The 26242-nt window shown below is 36.5% G+C and overlaps 1 protein-coding gene across 1 annotated transcript in view; it reads right to left on the bottom strand.

Moving 5' to 3' along the window:
- Adgrg4 (adhesion G protein-coupled receptor G4) overlaps nt 1-26242 on the bottom strand; it is a 132607-nt gene that overhangs the window by 75708 nt on the left and 30657 nt on the right. The window contains exon 4 of the mRNA XM_047537190.1: nt 18660-19274. Within this exon, the coding sequence (XP_047393146.1) occupies nt 18660-19274 (615 nt within the window). The remainder of the gene's footprint in view (nt 1-18659; nt 19275-26242) is intronic.

Below are 26242 nucleotides of genomic sequence, written 5' to 3'. Positions count from 1 at the left end.
TAATTGTTCACAGGATAAAAAGAAATTTTTTCTTAGTGGGACCTATAAAGCTATATACATGGTTTGCTTTCTATCCACCACTCCAATGTCAATTTGTACTAAGTCCCTCTCTTGTCTTCCAAGCTTCTCTCTCTTTTTTATTTTTTCCTTTTTTTTTTTTCATACTGGGCATTGAACCCAGGGGCACTTAACCACTGCTCCACATCCTCAATCCTTTTTATTTTTTATTTAGAGACAGGGTCTTACTAAGTTGCTTAGGGCCTCACCAAGTTGCTGAGACTGGCTTTGAATTTGCAATTCTCCTGCTTCAGCCTCCTGAGCCACTGGGATTATGGGCATGTGCCACAGCATTCCACTCCAAGCTTCTTTTTGGTTCTCTGTATTTAGTATTCATTCTCCTTCTACCACAAAAGCATTGCATGTGCTGTTGCCACTACTTACAATGTTGTTCCCATCTTTCTTCATTTGATTAATTCCTACCTGTCTTTCAAATCTCAATTCATGCATCACTTCCTCAGGAAAGCCTACCTTACCTAGCCCCATGAGTAGCTCCAAGTAGTCTCCTTGAGTCTATTATGACACCTCATACCTCTTATTCATGCCATTTGTCATAGCTGCAGTTTTACATGTGTTTGTATGTGCTTAGTAATATCTGTCTTCCTTCCTATGCCATATGGGCAAGGACCTCATCTTTCACTACTTACCATTGTATCCTCAGTTGCAAGTGTAGTTCCTGACATCTGGGAGATATTCAATACATTCTTTAGACTAACTAAATAATTGGAAGTGATGAGGGCATGAAATGGGGTGAGAGCAGTGAGGGGATCCCTAATTCTACCACAATTAGAAAGGAGGAATTAATGGGGCATAGTAAGAAGTTTAAGAGATAAAGATGGAGAAACCTCAGAGAATTCAAAGTTTGAATTTTGGAAATTCAGAGAATACTAGTGAAATTCATAGAAATAGGATAATTGGGATAGCAGCCTCATTTAGAGCAACATCAACAAAAAGTGCACACTCAGTTTAGACTTGGATAAGTGGAATTTGGAGTAATGGTGGAAGATCCAAATGATAATGGTGCATAGTAAAATTCAAGACTGTCATAAATGTTCTCCAATTCAAATCACCCAAAATGGAATTCTGCATATTTACCTTAGGCAAACTAGCATTTTGAATCTACCTGAGAAGCATGTTATGGATGATGTGGGAATAATCATGGTGGTAGAAAATCTACTAACATCTCTAACTGTCTTGAGCATTTAAATTATTTTTAGTTTGCATATCCAGAAATTCTGAGGTGTACATAGGATGTTCTTTAGGATTTTGTGGTTATTAGCAAGTAAAATGAAGCCTGCAATAACTGTATAGATGAGTTAATAAAAGTACATACATCTATAAGGGAAAAAGTCAAAGTTATATAAGTACTTTTTAAGCTTAATTTTACGAAATTATTTCAGTTGTCAGAGATTCACAGTCTGTTAGACCTTATAAAGAAACCAGTATATTTCAGCAGTACAATATTTACTTCAGGCCTTCTGCCTTTAAGTTATCCATAACTGCAAGTAAAAGAAAAGCCAGGGTCTAAGATTTCTTTTTTTTTTTTAGGTACCCTGGATTAAACCCAGGGGCATTTAACCACTAAGCAACATCCCCCCAGCCATTTTTTTGTATTTTACTTAGAGACCGTGTCTCACTGAGTTGCTTAGGGCCTCACTAAGTTTCTGAGGCTGGCTTTGATCTCATAATCCTTCTGCCTCAGACTCCTGAGCCACTGGGATTACAGCCATGGACCATTATGCCCAGCTTAGTTTTCATTTTTGCAAACAGATCTATCCCAGCCAATTGGCTTTGGGAAGCTGTTAAAGTGTCATTTCTAGCACATACAATGTCGCATTCCAGAGCCTGAATCACTCTCTATGAATACACTAATGTTGATAGAAGGTTTCACAATCCCCAGTCCTTGACAACTGATTAGTAATTGAGCTGCATTCACTTTTTTAAAAATATTTTTTTTATTTGTCAAAGGACCTTTATTTAATTAAAATCAAATCCAGTGCCTCACACATGCTAGGCAAGTACTCTACCACTGAGCTACAACCCTAGCTCTACATTCACTTTCTAGGAAAACAATAAAACACTAAATATCACAAAACCCTAAATTACCTCCTTTGATGCACTACTCACAGAGCACTGTTAGTGTAATCCATAGCAAGTAATGGGAAACTCTTTTGGAAAACAGGAGATGGGAGTTAAACATGGTATTTTCATCGGAAAGGTCTGAGTCATAGATATAACAATTATTATTAACATTTCCAGCAAGCCTCTCAAAAAGGAACATAAGATTTACAAAAATATAAATAATTAGTTGAGCAAGGTAGCATTTTAAGTACCAGAGATTTCTTAGTAAATACTTCTAGACACTACAGAATTGGAGAAAATCTTTGCCACCTGCAACACAGATAGAGCATTAATCTCCAGGATATATAAAGAACTCAAAAATGTAACACCAACAAAACAAATAACCCACTCAATAAATGGGCAAAGGAACTGAACAGACACTTCACAGAAGAAGAGCTATGAATAGACAACAAATATAAGAAAAATGTTCAACATCACTAGCAATTAGAGAAATGCAAATTAAAACTATCTCACTCCAGTCAGAATGGCAATTATCAAGAATATATGTAACAATAAATGTTGGTGAGGATGTGGGGAAAAGGGTACACTCATACATTGCTGGTGGGACTGCAAATTGGTGCAACCCCTCTGGGAGGCAGTATGGAGATTCCTCAGAAAACTTGGTATGGAACCACCAATTGACTCAGTTATCCCACTCCTCACCATAATACCAAAAGGCTTAAAATCAGCATACTGTAGTGATGCAGCCGCATCAATGTTCATAGCAGCTGAATTCACAATAGCTAAGCTGTAGAACCAATCTACGTGCCCTTCAACAGATGAATGAATAAAGAAAATGTGGTACATATACCAATAGAATATTACTTAGTCTTAAAGAAGAATGAAATTATGGCATTTGCTGTTAAATGCATAGAGCTTGAGACTATCATGCTAAGTGAAATAAGCCAATCCCCCAAAACCAAAGACCAAACATTCTCTCTGATGTGCTGATGCTAACACACATTAAGGTGTGGGGGGATAGAAGTTCATTGGATTAGACAAATGGGAAGAAAGGAAAGGGAGGGGATTGGGAACAGAAAAGAAAGAATAAATTGGACATAAATCTCCTATGTTCATATGTGAATACACAACCAGTGAAACTCCACATCATGTACAACCACAAGATGGGAAATTATACTTCATGTATGTATGATATGTCAAAATACATTCTACTGTGATGGATAACTAAAAAGAACAAATAAAAATTTTTTATAAATGAAAATACTTCAGCCAGGTACAATGGCACACACCTGTAATCCCAGTGGCTTAGGAGGCTGAGTCAGGAGGATTGTGAGTTCAAAGACAGCCATAGCAATTTAGCAAGGCACTAAGCAACCCAATGAGACCCTCTCTCTAAATAAAATACAAAATAGGACTGGGGACGAAGCTCAGTGGTTAAGTGCCCCTGGGTTCAATCCCTGATTCTTCCCCCCCAAAAAGAAAGAAAATACTTCTTCTTACATTGCTTCATTTTAACCTGAAGACTGAATTTGTATTTTTCAGAAAACCTCCCATCGAATCTTTTAGATGCAAAGTTTTTTTCCTCCAGAGGGACTGCTGTATCAAATTTTGCCTCTAAAGTAATTGCTAATAAAAATTTAAATCTTCATTCATGAAAATCACAGAATTTTAGAACCAAGTCTCGGGGATTGTTTTCAATCTGTTCATTTAAAGATGAGGTGCATAGAGTTCTAATGTTGAGAAGATAAGATTCTCACAGATAAAATATTTAGAGAAGCAATAAGACAGTATGGCAATGCCTCAATTATTTAGCACCCATAAATGCATGCCCTCAATTTACATGGAACCACCAAGGAGAAAAAAGCAAAAAGATTCTACCTGATATAATCAAGGAGAAACAAACTTCCATACTAAAGGCCAAATTCTTCAAATGCTGAACACTACAAAATACAGCATTCATCTAAAATATCTTGTAAAACATAAACTTTAGAGGACAGTATCACATTGCTAAATTGAATCATTAAGGCAAACATGCTATCCCAGGCATTGAAACCCAATGGTGATCCCAAATTAGGACTATTCCTTGAAAGAGTATCTGCTTTAAAGAATCATTCATATGCCAAATAAAGACGATCTAATCAAACATCAGCAACTTTTTAGAATCAGGACCCATAGGAATTAAAGAATCTTTCAAACCTAAGTCTAGTAATTCATTACAATGGGTTAGCAAACATGTTCAGGATGATTAGTGTCTAATGTAGGCTGATAGTGAATATAAACTTCTTTGATTATTTATTGGTATCCTTTTTGTCTTAATCTACATGTACTTTTATTTTTCTCAAATTCAGTAGCTCAGACTTTCAGCACACTCATCATTTATAATGAATGAAGTTCACTATACTTCTGCTTCACCAATCTTTCCCTCTTGTCCATATGTGGTATAGGTTTTTTGTTATGATCCCTAAATGGTATACTTATCTCAATTGAATATAATTCCTGTCCTGGACAGAAAAGAAAATGTTATAAGTTATAAATGATTGAGGTAGATACAATGCTAAACATATCATCTCTGTCATTTTTCTGTACCCTATTCATCTACACACACACACACACACACACACACACACACACACTATTGCCCAAGAAGTGATATTAAAAGCAAACAGAGACTTCTCAAATAAACAAGATGACATAGGTACACTTTTCCATTTCTCTTCCAAGTAAGAATAACTATAAATCCTTGAAATGGTATGAGAGACAATCAAATACCTATGAATGATACTATGATTAAAGCAAACTGACTTGGAACCACAAGACTAGAGGAATGATTTAATAGTGGACATCTTGCCTACCCCAACCCAGTATAAAAAGGCAACCCAGGTCTTGCATTTCCCAATCTTTAACATAGCAACAGAAGATAGTCCCTCATCCCTTTCTAGATCAAACAAGAGTTCATCTGACAACATGAAGCGAGACTGACACCACCAGCAATGGCAACTAATTGGGATCCTTGCTAACAATAAGCAGCCAGCCAAAGCCCTTTCCATCCCTGCCAGACCTAGATAACCTCTGCCTATCAAAACACACTGGCCGGACAAAACCTGATCTGGAAAGACTGTTTGCTCCTTTCTTCCCAAGAGTCTCCTCAGCCACTCAGAAATACCAAGTCAGGCAGGCTTAAGAGGGAAAAAGGAGCCAGTAACAGCAAGTGGCCTGACCCAGGGAGCCTCTTTGAACCTGCAGCCTAAGATAACTCTTTTTTTTTTTAATTCGGGATTGTTGAACCCAGGGGCACTTAGTTATTGAGCCACATTCCCAGCCCTTTTTAAATTCTTAGACAAGATCTCTCTAAGTCACTTAGAGCCTCACTAAGTTGCTGAGATTGGCCTCAAACTTGTGATACTCCTACCTCAGACTTCTGAGTCACTGGGATTACAGGTGTGCACCACCATGCCCAGCCCTATGATTTTTCTCCCTCACCCAGAGATACGAGTGCAGCCAGGGAGTATGACAAAAGGTACCCAAAATTCTTCTTTCCTGCCCAGAGACACAAAGTATGCTAAGGCATATCATCAGGGGAATGCAACCATGTTCCTCCTTCCCTGTGACATATCTGGAGGCATGGCCTGGGGAAATATCTTTTACTCCCTACCCAGGCAGCAGTAGCTGTGTAACCTCAGATACCAGATTAATCAAGAAAGACAAAATAACAGCACAAAGCCTCTAAAAACTAATCTGTATTTGGAAGCACATCACACAAAAGTGGGCCAAGACTTGTGTGTTAAATGTAAACAGGATGACTATCTGCTGAAATGAAAATTTAAAATAAGACCCAGAATATCCTAATGTATTTGGCAAATTGTCCACAATACAGTTTTAAAAGTCATCTATCATACCAAGAACCAAGAAAAATACAATTTGAATGAGAAATGATAATCAACTCATGATAACACCAAGATGAATCAGATATTGGAATTATCTGACAAGAATTTTAAAGCAACCACCATAAAAGTAATTATAAAAGCAAATACAAATTCTCTTGAAATGAAAAAATAAGCTCACAATAAAAATAGAAGTGATAAAGAACCAAATGAAAACTATAGAGCTGAAAACATAATAACAGTTCTAAAACCTCAAGGATGGGCCCAATAGCAGATTGGAGATGACAGTAGTTAATAAACTTGAAAAGAGAACAATAGAATTTACCCAACTGAAACAACAGAAAAAAGATTGAAAAAAATGTACGGATCCTTAAGGACATGTGGGACAATAACAAAATATCAGTATTCTTACAGAATTTCTAAAAGGAGAGGATAAAGACAATGGGACTAAACATGTATTAAAAGAAATAAAGGCTTAAAGTATCCTAAAAATGACAAAAGACACAAACCTACAGATTCAGGATGCTGAATGATCCTCAAACAAATAAACCCAAAGAAATCCATGTCTTACATCATAATTAAACTTTTGAAAACTAAATGACAAAGAAAAAATCTTGAAAATATCCAAAGGGTAATGACATATACAAGGGAGCAACAGTTCAAATGACAGCAGATTTCTCATCTGGAAACCACAGGCCAGAGGAAGTATCATGACATTTTTCAAATGCTGACAGAAAAGAATTGTTATCTGTGAATTCTATATCCAGCAAAGCTATCTTTGAGTAATGAAGTGGAAATAAGAACATTTTTAGATGAAATAAAACTAAAATAATTGGTCACTAGCATGCCTACCTTTAGCAGGTTAACTAAAGGGAGTACTTCAAACAGAAAGGAAATTATTATTATTTTTATTTGTTCTAATTAGTTATACATGGCAGTAGAATGCACTTTGACACTTCATACGTAAATGGAGTATAACTTCTCGTTTTTCTAGTTGTACATGATGTAGAATCACACCAGTCATGACCCAGCTATCCCACTCCTTAGTTTACACCCAAAGGACTTAAAATCAGCATTCTACATTGATGCAGTCACATCAATTTTTATAGCACCTCAACTCACAATAGCTAAACTGTGGAACCAACCTTGGTGTCCTTCAACAGATGAATGGATAAAGAAAATGTGGTATATATATATATATATATATACAATGGAATAGTACTGAACCTTAAAGAAGGATGAAATTATGGTATTTGCCAGTAAATGGATGGAGCTAAAGGAAATTATTTTTAAAAAGGAAAGTTGGAGCATCAGGAAGAAAGAACGAGCAATCAACAGAGCATAAATATGGGTACATACAATGGACTATTCTTTCCTTCATGAGATTTATAAGTCATATTTGATGATTAAGAGAAAAATTGTAGCACTATCTGTTACTCAAGACAGTAAAATTTAAGTAAAAAAGTTAAGGGACGAAAATGGAAGAAAGGTTTCCATACTTCACTCAAAGTGGTAAAATATTAATACCAGTAGACTTGTGATGTCACATATTTATATTGAACTACCAAGAGCAACCATAAGAAGACTAAACAAAGAGATAAACACAAAGCATTAAACTAAATCAAGATGAAATTCTAACATACATTCAGGTAGACTGCAGGTTGCTTTTTACCTAAAAAAATGCACTTCAGATATAGGTAGATTGAAAGTAAAAGGATGGGAAAGTATACATCATGCCAACAGTCAGTTTAATAAAAGCAAAAGTGACTGTATTAGTATTCAGTAAAGTAGAGTACAGAACAAAGAAAATTACTTGAGTCATCAGTTTTTTACAATAAAAGGATTGAGCCACCAGGAAGACAATGATATTACATGCATACACACTCAATCAGCAGAGCAAAACATATATGCCAAAGGAGAAGTGAATAGAACCATGATTATAGCTTCAAACTTCAACAACCCTCTATCAGCACCTAACAGAGCTACAAAACAGAAAATCAGTCGTCAGTATTTAGAAGTTCTGAAAAACAATCAATGGAATTTAGCTGACATTTATAGAACACTCCACCCAACAATAGCAGAATACATATTTTTTGAAGCACCCATGGAACATTCACCAACATAGACCATATACTGAGCCATAAAACAGACTCCAACAAATTTTTTAAAATTATAAGATTGTTTCCCCTTATCATTGTGGAATCAAACTAGAAATTAATTTCAGAAAGACCATAGGAAAAATTTTAAACAAAATTTCACATAATCCTCAAATTGAAGGAGGCATCTCCAAGAAATTTTTTAATTGAATGGAATGAAAATAAAATACAATATAACAATTTTTTTTCAGACACAACTAAAGCAGCACTGAGAAGGAAATGTATAGCACCAAATGCAGGTAACAGAAAGAAGTCTCAAAATGATCCAGATTGCCACTTCAAGTACCTAGGGAAAAAACAGAGGAAGATAAATCCAAAGTGGGCAAAAGAAAATATATAATAAAACCATTGAAAATAGTTTAAAAAATTGAAATTGAAAATAGTTTTAAAAAGAACAAAAGAAAAATTAATGGAGTAAAGCTGACTCTTCTAAAAAGTCAATAAAACTGAAAAATCTCCAGCAAGGCTAATAAAGGTGAAAAAGAGAAAAGTTACAAAACACTAATATCAGGAATGAAATGGGATAGTACTACACATTCCTTAGCCATTAAAAACATAATAAGGCAATAACAGCACAACCATTAAAGATATTGAACTAGTAATTAAAAGTTCTAGAAGAAGAAATCTCCAGGCTCAGATGATTTTACCAGCATTTACTATCAAAGAAGAATTAACATTGATTTTATACAACCTCTTCCAGAAAGAGAAGAGAAATAAAAACTTTCAAATGTATTTTACAAAACCAATGTTATCCTAATACTAAAATCTCAGATAGTATGGAGAAAAAATTTACAGACTAACATCTCTCCAAAACTTAAAGCAAAAATCCTCAACAAAATATTAATAAGCTGAAAACAGCAATGTAGAAAAAGAATCATGCACCATGACTAAGTGAGTCTTACCAAGGCTGGTTCAACTTTGGAAAAATCAAAAAATCAGCACAATCCATTATTTTCATAAGTTAAAGAAGAAAATCATGTGCTTATATTAGTTGATGTAGAAAAGGCATTTCACAAAATCCCATATTTATAGGAATGGACTTTTCACCAATAGAGATATAAAGATTGCAAGTAAGCACAGGAAGACAAATTCAAACCCATTTTTTAAGGGCAATGCAAATTAAAACTACATAACTAAATTCATGATAAAAATACTTCAGCAAGTTAAGAATAAGGGGAGCTGTGGGGCTAGGGGGACTGGGGTTGTGGGGTGGAGCACTTGCCTAGCACATGTGAGGCACTGGGTTCAATCTTCAGCACCATATAAAAATAAATAAATAAGATAAAGATATTGTGTCCGTCTACAACTAAAAAAAAAAAGAATAAGGGGGATTTATAGACACTTGATAAAATGGATCATCAAGAAACCCACAACATGGGCTGGGGAGATAGCTCAGTCAGTAGAGTACTTGCCTTGCAAGCACAAGACCCTGGGCTTGATCCCCAGCACTGAAAACAAAAAAAAAAAAAGAAACCCACAACAAACATCAACTATAATGGTGAAAGAAGAAATGCTTTCCCACTAAGATTAGAAACAAGGCAAGAATGTCCACTCCTACTCTTATTCAATGTAATCATGGAAGTTAGAGTCTCTCCAATAAGGCAGGAAAAAAAGGCATTGCAGATTATGTGGTTATTTGCACAGAAAATCCCAAAGAATCCCCATGAAAAAAAAAAAAACCCCAAAACTTAAAATTGAGTTCAGAAAGTTTACAGGACACAAAATTAACACTCCAAAATCAATTACATTTCTGTGTCCTAAAAAAGAACAGGTAGAAGCCAAGAAGCTAGTTACAATCACTCCAGTGATTAATAAAACATGTATATGTCAAAAATCACAAAATACTAATAAAAAAATAAAATCTTTAAAAAGGAAGAGGCATACCACGTACATAAACTGGGAATTTTGACCTAGTAAAGACGTTGGTTTTCTCCAAAATGATATACATATAAAATGCAATTCCTATCAAAAGTACAAACAGGTTTTATGCAGATATAGTCTAAAAATTTACTTAAATCCACAAGCCTTAGAATAGTAAATTTATTTTAAAAAGGAAAGGTAAGGTGAGAGGAATCACTATACCCAATATTATGCCTTACAATACAGCTATAACAATCAGGATAGTATAGTATTGGCAGAGGTATAGACACAAGATGAATGAAATAAATAGAAATCTCAGAAATAGACCCACAAAAATATGCTCAACTGGTTTTTGAAAAATGTACAAAATCAATTCCAAAGAAGGATAATCTTTTCAATGAACAGTACTGGAGCAATTTAACATACGCAGACACAAAAATATGAACCTCACCCTAAACTTCATACCTTAAGCAAAAATTAATTCAGAAGGGATCAAAGACTTAAGTGGAAATAAAAAGCTATGAAATGTTTAGAAATAAAGAATGGGAGAAAATCTTTTGGATCTAGGGCTAAGCAAAGAGTTCTTAGACTTGACACCAAAAGCATGATCCATGAAATATAAATTAGTAAGACTTTTTCAAAATGAAAAGCTCTTCTCCATGAGATCTCATGTGAAAAAGATTTTTTAAAATCTACTGAGTAGCCAGGCGTGATGTTGCATGCCTGTAATCCCAGAGGCTCAGGAGGCTGAGACAGGAGGATCACGAGTTCAAAGCCAGCTTCAGCAAAAGCAAGGCCCTAAGCAACTCAGTGAGATCCAGTCTCTAAATGAAATATAAAATAGGGCTGGGGATGTGACACAAGTGCCCCTGAGTTCTATAGCCGGTACCTCCCCACAAAATAAAATCTACAGAGTAGGAGAAAATATTTGCAAAGCACATATCCAACAAAGGACTAGAATATGTAAAGAACTTTCAAATCTCAAAGTAAAACAAGCAACCCAGTTCTTTAAAAAGGCATAAGACAGGAACAGCCTTTTCACCAACAGAGACATAAAGATGGCAAGTAAGCACAGCAAAAGTTCAAACTCATTAGGTGTCAGGGCAATGCAAATTAAAACTACAATGGAATATTACTACACATTTACAAGAATAGTTTAAATTAAAAATAGACCACACAAAATGTGGGCAAGGATGCAGAGAAAATAAATCATTCGTACGTTGCTGGTGGGAATGTAAAATGGCAAAGGCATTTTAGAAAATAGTCCAGCAGTTTCTTATAAAATGAATCATGCAATTACCATATAGCCCAGAAACTTCACTATAAGCATTTATTCCAGATAAATAAAATTTTTGCTCACACAGAAACCTGTACACAAATGTTTATAATGATTTTTTGCAGTAAAAATTGGAATTGGCCCAGATGTCTTTCAATAGGTAAATAGGTAAGAAACAGCAACAAAAACCTCAATGCATCCACACTATGGAATATTACTCAGCAATAAAAAAGAACAAACTATTTTTATGCATGACAACCTGATGACTCTGCAGGGAATGATGCTGCCTAAGAAAGCCAACCTTAAAAGGTCACATACTATGTGATTCCATTTATATGATATTCTGGAAATGACAAAATTTTTGAAACACAACAGATTAGAGATTTTCAGGAATTAGTGTTTTGGGTAATCAAGTGGGGTGAAAAGGAAATAATGGGAAACAGGTAAGTATGGTTATAAAGGACAACATGAGGAATATTTGTGTTACATGAACTGTTCAGGATCTTGACTCTGGTAGTAGATACACAAAGGTACACAGGTGATAAAATAGTATAGAGGTTAATATGCACATAAATGGCTACAAGTAAAACTAGAGAAATCTGAATAAGAATAGTGGGTTGTATCAATGCCAATATTCTGATTGTTACACCAAAACTTTGCAAAACGTTATCATTGATGGAAACCGGGCAAAGTGCACAAGGAATCTCCAAGTACATGTGAATCTACAATTATCTTGATCAAAAGAAATCAGTTTACCTTTCTCCCCACATCCTTGCCAACACCTGTTGTTGCTTGTATTCTTGATAATCGCCATTCTAATTGGGGTGAGATGGAATCTTAGGGTGGTTTTGATTTGCATTTCTCTTATTACTAGAGATGTTGAACATTTTTCCATATGTTTGTTGATTACTTGTAGATCTTCTTCTGTGAAGTGTCTATTCATTTCCTTAGCCCATTTGTGGGGAGAAAGGTACACTCATACATTGCTGGTGGGGCTGCAAATTAGTGCAGCCACTCTGGAAAGCAGTGTGGAGACTCCTTAGAAAACTTGGAATGGAACCACCATTTGACCCAGCTATCCCACTCCTTGGCCTATACCCAAAGAACTTAAAATCAGCATATTACAGAGATACAGCCACATCAATGTTCATAGCTGCTCAGTTCACAATAGCCAGATTGTGGAACCAACCTAGATGTCCTTCAATTGATGAATGGATAAAGAAACTTTGGTATATATATGCAAGGGAATATTACTCAGCCATAAAGAATGATAAAATTATGGCATTTGTAGGCAAATGGATGAAACTGGAGAATATCATGCTAAGTGAGATAAGCCAATCTCCAAAAACCAAAGGACGAATGATATCGCTAATAAGTGGATGATGACACATAATGGGGGGTGGGAGGGGTTAGTGTTAGGGTTAGAGTTAGGGTTAGGGAGGGGGGCAAGAATGGAGGAAGCAAGGACTGTATAGAGGGAAAAGAGGGGTGGGAGGGATGGGGGGGAGGGAAAAAAATAACAGAATGAATTAAACAACATTACCCTATGTAAATGTATGATTACACAAATGGTATGCCTTTACGCCATGTACAAACAGAGAAACAACATGTATCCCATTTGTTTACAATAAAAAAAGAAAGAAATCAGTTTAAAAAAGCAAATGTAAAAGACCACATTGTCCAGGTAGTTGAGTAATAACCAAATACCCATTTGTACTGGAAGGACCAGAGAAGTCATGGGATCCAGTCTCCATGTTTTGCCACACTCATTCTAGTCCTGTTGTGAACAAGTGATCACTTCCATAAATTATTTACATGAGCTTTGCTGTCTGTGTATATTAAAGTGGTGATAATCCATGCTGATTCACAGGGGCCTGTGAGCTTAATTGCCATTTGCTCTTTCACTCTAAACAAAATTGTATTATTGTAATCATTGGGAGTTAGAGAACAGAGGTATAGAGTGGTTGAATATTTATGAGGCATTCTGAGGCAGATGCACCTGCCAACAGAATATTAAGTAGAACATTTGTTAAGGTACCAAATTCTGGTTGTGATTTGGGTATATCACATCTTATTAAATTTTTGTGTTGTTCTAGCCCACATATTGCATCTAGTTTTTCTTTCAATCATGACCTCTATAAATATAATTCAATGTGTTGATTAGATTTGTGGGAGATAATGGTGACCAGAAAGTGCCACAAACAGATCTGCCAGTGGGGTACAAAAATATGAAATGAGCATCTTTGAGATGATAAGGGAGAAATTTTTTCAAAATGGTGTCTGCATTCAGTTTTTAAGAAAGGACATGAAAAATGAATCTTGTGATAGAGAGACAAGTTAGAGCCTCCAACTCCAAATCTATAGGAGAACGTCACCCTGTGCAGGGGAATACAAATAAGAAAGCTTTGAACAAAGTACGAACAGCTCGTGCTTATCTTTCGTGATGAAAAACGAGGGGAACACAGAGAATTGATGTACAAGGGCAAGACCAAATTGCCTTTTAGCTATAGAGTCCATCACTGTGGAATCTTTCCTATGAGAGCTGATAATTGGATAGAGGGATTAATAGTGGGCCAAACAAAGGCCTTTAGAAAGTACATAAACTATGCAATCCATCTCTGCATATTTCAATGACTGGTTCATAACATAATTCAAAGCAGCTGGAGCATTAGGTCAATTAAAATCCCCAGCAAATAAATGATCCCACGGATAGAAGAACACTATGTTTTAATGCAATGTATATTTCCTAGGATGGACTTAATTCGTGTGTTTTGATTCTTTTCAATAGAAGGAATTCCTCAAATGTATAACTCAGAGTAATTTAATTTGCATGCCTTTTTGAGGCTCTTCATCTTCATTCATTCATGGGTCAGAACAAATTCTCTATTGGATCATGTGTGCAAGTTAACATTAGGAAATGTGCTTATGTGTCCATAAATCAAGTTTTACAGCAATACATATGTATATTTTATCTTTGTTTTTAAACTATATGCATTCATGCATGTACATACACCCATATACACTTTAAACCCATAAGAAAAATATCTTGAAAAACAGACATTTCTATGTAGAGGATGAGGAGTAGATTTTACTTCATACTTCACATATTTTGTATTATTTAAATCTGTTTAATTTACAAATATATATTTCATTTGCAATCATTCAAAATCAGGAAAAGAGGCTACAAAATAACCCACAAGATAAATTTCTAATGACTGGCACCTTTACTGCTATTATTTATCACTGTGCTGTTTAAATATTCCTGAGACATTTCCCACTATAGCGAATACTTATTTAATAAATCCAGGTAGGGTTCATGTTTTTCAGCAAATGTTCCCCAAAAGCCTTGTTCTCATGAATATATAAATATATATAATTTATGTGTGAATAGATTTATGGAGAATTGTAACCTAGCAATGTGCTCATTAAAATTTATTTTTAAAGGGCATAATCCTTCTATGGACCATAAATACCAATTTATTAGGCAAAAGTTAAACTCAGACATGTTGTAATCACTCACATTTATTCATATATTGCCACCCTTTTCCTACATGTCATATGACCAAGACAAAAGTAAGAGAAATTCTATGGTACTACAGTTCCTTCAGTGGTGTGGCCACCAGTGACTCTAGCTGGTAACCTAATTCCCTCAGACGGATTATCAGTGCCAGAAATTTCCATCAATGGAAGTTTCTAAGACAGTGGTTCATAACTTTTGGGGTGCCACAGAATCCCTTGAGAGAGTCCTGCATGCTGTAGGGGTGAAGAGAACATGGGCTTTGCATTCAGACATATCTTTGTTTAAATTCCAGCTCCACGGTTTATTTCATTGGTGACCTTAGGCAATACACTTAACCTCTCTGAGACTCTCTCTTCATTTATAAAATGGCTGGCACATGGTAAGAACTTAGGCAAAGACAGCAATTTTATTGTTAGAACAAGATAAAAATTGTTGGCTCTGTCTGAAAAATATCCACCTTGCATTTTTAAGGTATTACATACAATTTCAGGGGTTTTGCCAACTCCTTCAAAGCCCTTGGGTTAGGAACTCTTGTTTAAAGATTTGGAAAGAACACTTGAAACCTGAAAAGTGGAGAGAATATTTTCTACCATTTTTTCTTATTTGTCACTTAAGGTAGTGTTTTATTGTGTTTGTCGTGTTGGATTATTTGTGAGTTATGCACATAAGGAGTCAACCCAAATAGGGTGAATTGTAAAATAAAAAGTGTAAATAAGAGCAAAATAAATAAGGGTTGTATATCTTTTAAAACATTAATTAGATTTAGTTATTTCCCAACCAAACAGTAGGAAAGGCTATGACCGGGTTCAGTTTTTAAAGATCACTATAAAACATGTGTGTTTACTAGGGCCATAGTTCTGTGTCCTTAGATCAAAGATAAATTTATCTTAAACTGTTTTGCATGAGCTGTTCAGATTTAACCTACTAATCCCTAGTTCAGTTTTATAATCGTAGCCAGCTAGGACTCTTTGATTATTTTCAAGAGTTCAGAAAAGAGAAAAAAATGGTGCCTTCAGTTAGCAGCACAAAGGAATAGCTTTGTTCTTCCTTTGCATTGGTCTGATCTCAAAGAAATAGAAATCCCCTGCAATGTGCCTCTGCCATTAACTCAAACAACATATGGACTGTTGATGAAAGCATATCCCAACAACAGTCTGTGAGATCTCCCTTAGGCTAGGTTCTAGCCCCTATTCCCTCCCTAAATGCCCTCCTCCCAAATTCATAAGAAAAGTAAACAATACCCCAAGAATAAGTGAACATTTCAGGAAATGAGAAAAATTCTATTTTGATGTTATTATCACTGACTACTACCCATGCTTCAGGACTGTTGATGATGTTGAAGATTGGAAATGAGTATGGAGTGGGATTTTACAGAGAAAAACAATCCTGTATTTCCTTCTCAAAACCAGAGAGAGGAAACATGCATGCATAATTCCAAGAAGACAGGATTTTTTATAAGAACTCTATCCAAATAGTTCTTCAATATCATCATTGTACTCACGAGAAAAGTGAATTGGTTTATAAATACCATTCCCAGCTAAAAGGAACCAGCATTCCTCGGTAAAATGACTGATTCTTGGGCTGAAGAGAAAAAGTACAGAATGATCCTAGAGTATCTTGTTCCAAAAAATAAACATACGCTCAAAGACTGATGGAGCGTGTCAAAGGAACACAAGAGCCAGATTGGAGGGCTCACACTGGCTAAATTTGGGTCAATTTGAGTATCAAAATACACAATAGTTACAGATTTTAATCCAATAAATACAATGAGAATCCATGAGTTCATGCTCATAAAATAAACACATAAATGAATGAATGAACAGGTAAATGTGGAAGAAGAGAAAACTATTCCTTACAATAGAAGGTAGAAAAATAATGGAGTTTGCCACCATCGTAGTAACTGGTGATTCAGGCAAGAATCGTCAATAGATTTAAAACTATTGGGTAAAAGTTTGATAAGAAGAGGGTATTTATGTGACCCCCCCAAACATCTCCCCAGAAATTGCTTCATAATTACAAAGGAAAAATAACACCTTTACAATGGAAAAATTTGCCAGACATCAGAATCAAGTGATCAAAGTTATCATCTCAAATAATGGGACAAATTGGCACCGTGCGTCCACTGATGTAATGCACTGAGAAAAATACAACATCATCTCTGTGGTATTCTTGCCAAAAATACAGAGCATAAAGTTAACGATGAGGAAATATTAGACAAACCCAAATGAAGGGAAATGACACAAAATAACTGGACTGTGTGCTACAAATACGAAAGACAAGTGTGTCATTCAACTTTTCATTCCTGTGACCAAAATACCTGATGAGAACAAGTAAGAGGAGAAGTTTATTTTGGCTCACCAATTCAGAGGTTCTGTTCACAGTAGGCTAAGTCCATCGCACTCCAACTAACGTGAGACAGCACATCATGGCTGAAGGGTGCAGTGAAAGGAATTTGCTCCCCTCATAGTGACCAGAAAACAGGGGAGGGGAAAGGGGCCACAGGGAAAATCAACACTTCCAGGTCATGCCCCTGATGATGCACCTCCTCCAGCTAATGCCCAGTTGTTTCATTAAAATTAGAATGGACTGTTTAGGTCACAGCTCTCATGATCCAATCATTTCATCTCTGAACATTCCTGCATTAACACAGGAACTTTGGGGGAACACTTCATATCCAAACCAGAACAACAAGGAAAGACTGAGGGTCTCTTCCAGATTGGAGTCTAAAGAGACATTGTAACTAAATACAATGTATGGTCCTGAATTGGATCCTAGACCAATCAAAAATAGCTATAAAGGAAGTTATTTGAACAATTCACTAAGTTGGAATATAAACTATGAATTAGGTGTTAGTATTGTATGAACATTAAATTTTCTGCTTTTAAATATGCAGTGTGGTTAAATAAGATGATTCCTTATTCTTAGGGAAAATACACAGAGGTATTTAGTGATAAAAGGGAATCATGCTTACAACTTACTCTCAAATGATTCACAAATAAATTACATCTCTGTGTGTGCGTACGTGTGTACATGTGTGTGTTTGTGTGTGTGTTGTATAAGGGGAGGAGGAAGAGGAAGAGAAGAGAAATGAGAAAGATTAAGATAGAGAGAATAGGCCAGGCACAGTGATATACACCTGTAATCCCAGTGACTCAGGAAATTGAGACAGGAGGATCACAATTTTGAGACCAGCCTGGGAAATTTAGTGAGACTCTGTCTCAAAATTAAAAATGAAAAAGGACTGTTGATGTAGCTCAGTGGTAAAGTGTCTGTGGGTTCAATTCCCAGTAACAAAAAATAAAAATAAAAATAAAAAGATATGGAAACTGGGAGCAGTGGCACATGCCTGTAATCCCAGCAGCCCAGGAGGCTGAGGCGGGAGGATTGTGAATTCAAAGCCAGCCTCAGCAACTTAGCGAGGCCCTAAGCAACTTAGCAAGACCCTGTCTCTAAATAAAATATACAAAGGACTGGAGATATGGCTCAGTGACTGAGTGCCCCTGAGTTCAATCCCTGGTACCCCCCCAAAAATAAGATATGGAGGAAGATAAAGTATATGGGAAAGTGTTAACCATTGATGAATCTAAGTGTATAAAATATAAGTTGTTATTCTTACAATTTTTCTGTAGTTTGAAATTATATGAAAATAAAAGTTAAATGAAAACAGTATTTGCTGTATATTAACAGTAGATTAAAAATTGTGGCAATCTCAGGCTCTTGTCAGAACATAGAGCTTTGATTGAAGAGTGGATTCCTTGCAGTGGCAAACAGAGGGGCACTGAGTAAATGTTATCCTTGCTAAGGAGGAAAATTCATCAGTTACTCACAGCAGCGCAGTCTCCAGTCAACAGTTGGGACGATCTTGTTGACAAGCCAAACATCTTCTTCCCAACTAACAATATTTCCATCTAAACACTTCATAAACTCCTCAGTTTCCAAGATGCGATCCCAGAGTTGAAAGTAGTACAAGCTGCCGACAAAGTGAGGTACCACTTTTATAACCTGGCCATCTTCATGTTTGGGAAAGTGCCCTAAGACCAGAGTCCCATTAGGTGTCAGGCTGTGCGGCTGATCTACTATTATCACTAACCTTTCTTTATTCAGGAAAAGCTCTAATCTGCCCTTCACTCCATCCCATATCAAGCATATTGTATACCATTTAAATGGAGTCAGTTGGTAACTGATATAAAAGGTCTTGCCCAAGTTGTGTAGTATTAGATGGTGATGATCTCCTGCAAGTCCAAAGTCTAAGTCTTCTCTTTCCAGCAGGCTGTTGTTAGTAATGTAGGAGAAGGCCTCCCAATAACCTGGCTTGTCATCTGTGGCTACCATATCAATACATGTTGTAAATCGACTCAGTTCAGGAATGGTCTTGGCCAGGCTTACATATGTGCCACTTCTTCCACAAAAATCCAGTTTTTTTCCTTTTAGTGAAAGTGTATCTGTCCAGATTTGGAGAAGGGAGAAGAGAAAACAGATCAAATTTCAGTTAAATTTCTTATCATCTTTGGCAGTATTCTCAAATTGTACAATGTAATTAGGAATCAATCCTGATGTAAATAAATGAATTGTAGATATACAAAAATTATCTCTATTTGACATCAGATGTAAGTTTGGGCGGAAGAATTTCTTCCTAGTTACACTTTGCTGGGGCTAATATGAAAAGTTAGATTAGTGTTCCCAGAGCACATACCAGTTGGAGAGTTTAGAGGGTCAGTAAGAAATGTGTGACTTTTCTGAGCTAAATTACCTGTTTCATTCTGTTTCTGAAGACTGCTTCTCACTGAAAAGAACTGACAAAGGCCTGAAGGATGACCAGCTGGACTATATTGAAATTTTGAGTCTTTTGCTTGGAAGAGATAGCAGTGCCCTATGTGTATCCGGATGCCCTCCTTCCCTCTCCCCGCTGAGAGAGCTTAAAGCACTCTAGACATCCACCGAACCAGTTACCATTGGCTGTGGAGTCAGACAGCCCGGAGTGAAACCCCAGCTCCAATACTCATCAGCTGTGTAACTTTCAGCAAGTAAGTGAACCTTCCCAGGCCTCAATGCTTGCTTCAGTTAAATGAGGATTTAGGACCATAGTGTTGTATATCTGCCCAACAAAAGGGGCCCCAGTTCACATTAGAATCTAGGCCAGGTGGTCCCTGTCTACTTACAAGAGTCTTTGAATATTAAGTGAGATAATATACACTAAACTTCCTCAAGTATTGCTGAAGGACATTTCCATTGGTACTGTCTTTTGGCAGGCAGCTTGGCAGTATTTACGAAAATTTAAATCAGGTATTCCTCCTGTCTCCTAGGCAGCTATTAAATGGTGATATTATCACCACTACAAGCCTCACAGCCCCAGGCCACTGGGCAAATATCTGAGGATTGCCTAATGTCAACCTAGTTCCATGCCCCATACAGACCAAGTCAAACCAAAAAAAGAACTTTGTGGAAGAACGGAATCATTACTTCTATCTGAATTAGGATTGCATTGTTGGGACCACTACTCAAAAACAGTGGCAGCCATAGAAGCACACTACAAAGGCTGGCAGGAAGTCACCACTGCCTTGTTTCTTGGAGATACCTCCAAATGAGAGCCTTCAGATATTCTCCCACCATTCAGAATTCTCTCCCTCTGTTCCTCTACTGAACAGCCTCCAAAAGCAAGTAAGTACATGTATGTGCTTGCCCACACACATTCTCACACATACGCACACACACCATACCCATGTGCAGGAATTCATATTATACACCTGCCAGTTATTGTTCCACTATCCATGATAAATGAGCAAATGGCTATTTCTGTCCTTGGCATATGCTATTACATTATCTTATCATCTTTCATGTAGCTAATAAATCAAAAGTAATCCCACAAGACAGTAGTAATCACTGTGAAATTCAGCTCTTGATTATTGTTGGTTAACAGTGCTTTTCTGCTCAGCCCTCCAAATGACGTCAAATACAACATTTAAGAACTGGTTTTATGGTGAGCATAAATTTTCAGGGCTTATTTGTCACTTGAAAAAAGAATGTATCATAGTCTCATATGGTCTACAAGGGCCTCTCCTCTCTGCAATACACTAATATAAAGACAGTTGCCAAGGGAGAAGAATGAGCAATTTACGAAACCAAAAATATGAAGGCCAACAGTAAAAAAAGATGCCACCTCACTATTTTTAAATGCAAATTTAAAAAGTAATGACATGCCACTTTGCCTACTAGATTCGTAAAATCATAGAAGTTTGAAAATACCCAGCATTGGCAAACATTTGGGGCAATAACTAATTCTTATGTGGAGCTGGTGGGAGTACCAGTTGAGTAGGATTTTTGAAGGGCAATTTGCCAGCTTCTATAACAATTTTAGTTGTATATATACTTATACTCTTTTGATATCAGGGACTGAACCCAGGGTCACTTAACCAGTGAGCCACATCTCCAGCCCTTTATATTTTATTTTGAGACAGTGTCTCACTAGGTTGCTTACAGCCTAGCTAAATTGCTGAGGCTGGCTTCAAACCTGTGATCCTCCTGCCTCAGCCTCCCAAGCTGCTGGGATTACAGGTGTGCACCACCACACCTGGAAAATTGTGTATGTACTTTTGACTCAGTAACTGCATTTCCATCTATTTATGGTAGAAAAATATACATATATACAAAGGTGTGAGTACAAGGATATTTGTTGCAGCTTTCTAATCATGAAAAATTGAAAAAAATGTCTGTCTTTGTGGCTAGTTAGGAAAATGGTTACTTCTATACAATAAAGTACTAAAAAACACAAGGTAGACATATACAGTCATTTAGACATTTTCAAGTCTTAAAATTATGTGAAAGGGGAGTTACTTAAGCGTAGGTATAGTATTATTTATTAAAAATAACGGAAAGGGCTGGGGAGATAGCTCAGTTGGTAGAGTGCTTGCCTTCCAAGCACAAGGCCCTGGGTTCAATCCCCAGCACTGCAAAAAAAAAAAAAAAAAGAAAAAGAAAAGAAAAAAGAAAGAAAGAAAAGAAAAGAAAAATGTGTGTTAACATAAACATAGGAAAAAAAGTCTGGAAGAACACACATCAAACAGTTAAGAATTATTATCTTTAGATGGGAGATTGAGGAGGATTTTGACTTTTTATATTATTTATTTAAGTAATAACTGCACTTTAAATAATCATTTATAATCAGAAAAATTAAGATAGACTGATGGCTGGATGAATAGGTGAAAGAAAGAAAGAAAAGGGAAAAAAGAAAGAAAGAAAGAAAGAAAGAAAGAAAGAAAGAAAAGAAAAGAAAAGATAGAAATAAAGTGCAACCTTACTTGAGCTTCTGCAAACAGAGATAAATTCTACTTAGACATCAGCAGAAGGAAGAGTGGTGTCATAGTCTTTAAAACTGGATTCATGCCCCAGTTATCTCTCTCGCTATGTGGACATGGACAATTAGTGCCTGTAAAGCTCTCAGGACTGCATTTGGCATATAGTGAGCACCATATAAATGTTAAATAAATAAACTCGTGTCACGTCTGTGTAAGATGGGAATAATAATTTCCTACCTCACAGGGCCATTATAAAAGATGATACAATAACAACTAACATTGAGGTGATCTGTGTGACGTTTATAAACTATGAAGTACCATGTAAATGTCAGTTGCAGTATTTGCCAGTGTCATTAGTAGAAACTTCCTTCTTCTCCCACAACCTTGTTCTCATGCTCACACATGCGGGCACATCTGTGCTGAGCCTTCCCGCAGCCTCCAGGCCTCTGGCAGGACCCAGAGGAGGCGGGGCTGTGATGAGGAGGAGAGGGGTTTGGCCCTTCTGTTTGGCCAGGCAAACAGCTTTCTCCATGGGCCTCTCAAGGGCCTGCTTCAAAGGCCACTTGTGTCTTTGCATATGATTTTGCTATCCATTGCAGATGTCTGCTCGGATGCTGCCATCTGTTCCCTGGCAATTTTCAAGTACAAATTGCATGATTCCCTGCCACACACACACACACACACACACACACACACACACACACAAGTGTGTTCTCTCTTGAATTTGACTTTCCTGCATCTCTTCATCTGTCTCCTGTTTCATTTTATTTTAAATCCCATTTATTGCTTTCTCTACTTTTATTTTTTAAAAAAAGAGGTGTTTTGTTGCATTATAAAAGCAATGCTGTACATTTTTTAAAGAAAAAGTCGAAAGTATTAGAAAGTAAAAGGACCTGAACAAAGTTAGCCAGAGATTTCTACCACTCAAAGACAATCAGCAATAACATGTTGATGTATTTCCTTTGACTTCTTTGTGTATGTGTGTGTGCCTGTGTGTGCGCTCACATGTGTGTGTGTAGGCTTTGCTTGTGTCTGTGTGTTTGGAGCTGAGATCGTATTGTATGGAAAATTTGGTCCCTTGCTTTTCTTACTTAACATTATAACATAACTGTATTCCACGTTAGGAAAAACTCATCATAATCCTCATTGAAATACATATGTTACAGTTCCAGGAGCACCAACCACCATCTTATTGTACTGGGAAAATTCACATAACATAAAGTTCACCATTTAAATCATTTTAAATTGTAAAATTCAGTGACATTTAGCAGATTCACAATGGAGTACAAACAATACTATTTTCTAATTCCCGAACATTTTCATTACTCCAAAAGGAAACCCTGCACTCACTAAAAAGTCATTCTGTGTGTGTGCTCTGCCCTACTCCCCATGTTGGCAGCCACTAGTATGTTTTCCATCTCTATAATTTTGCCTAGTCTGGACATGTCATATAAATGAAATACATGACATTTTGTACTCGACTTTTTACATTTAGCATAATGTTCATCTGTGTTGAAGCATGTATCAGTACCTCATTATTTTTTATAGCTCAATAATATTCCATTGTATGCATATTACATTTCATTCATTGATTCATCTGTTAATACATATTTGAGTTCTTACTACCTTAAGCTACCATGAACAACCTTCTGTGATTTTTGCCATTCATTTTGTTTTAACAAAATGTTTTCATTTCTTTTGGATATGTTTAATTTATAATAATAGCCAAGCATGGTGGTACAAGCCTGTAGTTCCAGTGGCTCAGGAGGCTGAGGCAGGAGGATCATGAGTTCATAGTCATCCTAAGCTACTTAGCAAGACTCTAAGCAACTCCGTGAGATTCCGTCTCTAAATAAAATATTTGAAAGGGCTGGCGGTGTGACTCAGTGGTTAAGTGCCCCTGGGTTCAATACCTGCTACCAAAATATTTATAATAATAGCAGCCAAACTGTTTCCCAAAGTAATGGCATCATTTTACATTTCTACCAGCAGTGTATTAGAGTTCCAATTTCTTCACATCCTCAAAAACACTTGCTATTTCCTGTTATTATCATCATTATTATTATTATTGCCATCATAGAGGCTGGGAAGTGGTATTCCAATATGGTTTTTCACTTGCACTTCCCTAATAATTAAGGATATTGAGTGTCTCTTCATATTCTCGTTGCATATCTTTATTTGGAGAGATATCTATTCAAGTCTTTTGCCCATTTTTAATTAAGTTGTTCATCTTTTTGTCATTGAGTTGTAGGCATTCGTATGTCATCTGGATACTAGAACTTTATCAGACATATGACCTGCAAATTTTATCTCACATTGTATAGGTTATCCTCATAATGACTTTTTTTATTTTTAGTTGTAAATGGACACAAAACCTTTATTTATTTATTTATATGACGTACTGAGGATCAATCCCAGTGCCTCACACGTGGGAGGCAAGCACTCTACCTCTGAGCTACAACTCCAGCCTATCATAATGACTTTTTATGCATAAAAGTTTTTAATTTTGATGAAATCCAATTTATCTATTTTGTCTTTTGTTGCTTGTGCTATTGGTGTCGCTTCCAAGAATCCATTTCCAAAACCAAGGCCATGAACATTTGTCCCTGCTTTCCTTTGTCTGAGAGTTTTATAGATTTAGTTCTTAAATTTAGGTCTTTCATTCCTCTTGAGTTAATTTTGTACCTGACATGAGATGGATGCATTCAACTTCACTGGCACTCAGTAGCTGTTTACTACATAAATGGTCATGCCTTATTTTAGGGCACAGAGTTGGAGGCTGACAGGTGGGCAAGTGGAGGACTGTCCCTTGTGCAAAGTTAAAGCATCTGACATAAAATGAGCAGACACTGCTGCTTATTTTAGGGAACTTTTGGTAAAAGATCAGCAAAGAGGCCCCCTCCAAAGTAATACATTTGTTTTAAAAATCAGTGAGCAAAATGTTTAGAAGTCTAAGAGACAAACAATCCCAATGATTTTTTTCAGTTGAAGACAGTGTTAAGTAACCATCAGATATATTCTGTAGTGAGTCTTCTGCCCTTTCGAAATGTGCAAAGTTTCTCCTTTAAAATGTTAAAGTGTTTCAAAGTTTTGAGACTGAGATTGCAAGTGTACTATCTTACATGATCTTAGGAAAAGTGAACAAATGCAGTTTTCTCATGGTCAGGCACTGTAGGACCTGGTCATTATTGCCCTCACACAAGGTGACCTGCTTTCCTCTTTTAGACTCAGTGAGCCTGACAGAACATTTGTGTCTGTATTATTAGTTTGCTAGGGCTGCCATAACAATATACCAGAAATGGATAGCTAAAACAACATAAATTTATTGTTTCATGATTTTGGAGATTAGAAATTCAGAGATGAAGATGCATTCAAGGTTGGTTCCTTCTAAGGACTATCAGGAAGAAATCTGTTCAGTGTCTTTCTCCTAGTTTCCCATGGTTGGCTGCAATGTTTGGTGTTCCTTTGCTTGAAGGCCTATAACCCCAGTATTTACCTTTAGCCTCCCATGGTCTTCTTCCTGTGTGCATGTCTGGATCTAAATTTCCTCTTTTTATTAAGACACCATTTGGATTGGATTAGAGGCTCACTCTGCTCCAGCATAATCTCATCTTAACTAATTACATTTGCAATAACCATATTTCCGAATTAGATCACATTCTGAGGTACCAAGGGTTAGAACTTCAACATATAAATTTGGAGAAGACACCATTCAACTTAGAATACTGTGAAAGACTCTAGGCCCAGTCAACCACCTGGAAATGCCTCCTTTTCAAAGGAGGGAGAGAAGGCAGAGCACATTTAGGGAAAAGGGGCCACTAGAGGTTTTAATTGTGTTCATACTTTAGAGTATCTGAACAGGGTACCCTGAAGGTGTACCTTGGCAGAGTGTTCTCTGCCAAGGATACTCCATGCCTGCCAACTGGTAAATGTCACCATTCCTATTAAATGGGAATAATCAGACACTCATTTACATATTCTATGAAGGCTTTATCTTAGCAAGAGATTTTCTGGCTTTTAGTATCATAAACACTTGAAAATCAATGTTCTGGAGCATTGAGAAAATTCGTAGGCCAGATCCTAATCTAGCAAACCCATGACTATCTGAGCAGACATAA

The sequence above is a fragment of the Sciurus carolinensis genome, chromosome X (genome assembly GCF_902686445.1).
Source record: "Sciurus carolinensis chromosome X, mSciCar1.2, whole genome shotgun sequence".
In the NCBI taxonomy this organism is placed as follows: Eukaryota; Metazoa; Chordata; class Mammalia; order Rodentia; family Sciuridae; genus Sciurus; species Sciurus carolinensis.
Note: the sequence above shows the minus strand (reverse complement) of the source record. Positions and strands in the feature narration are given on the sequence as shown.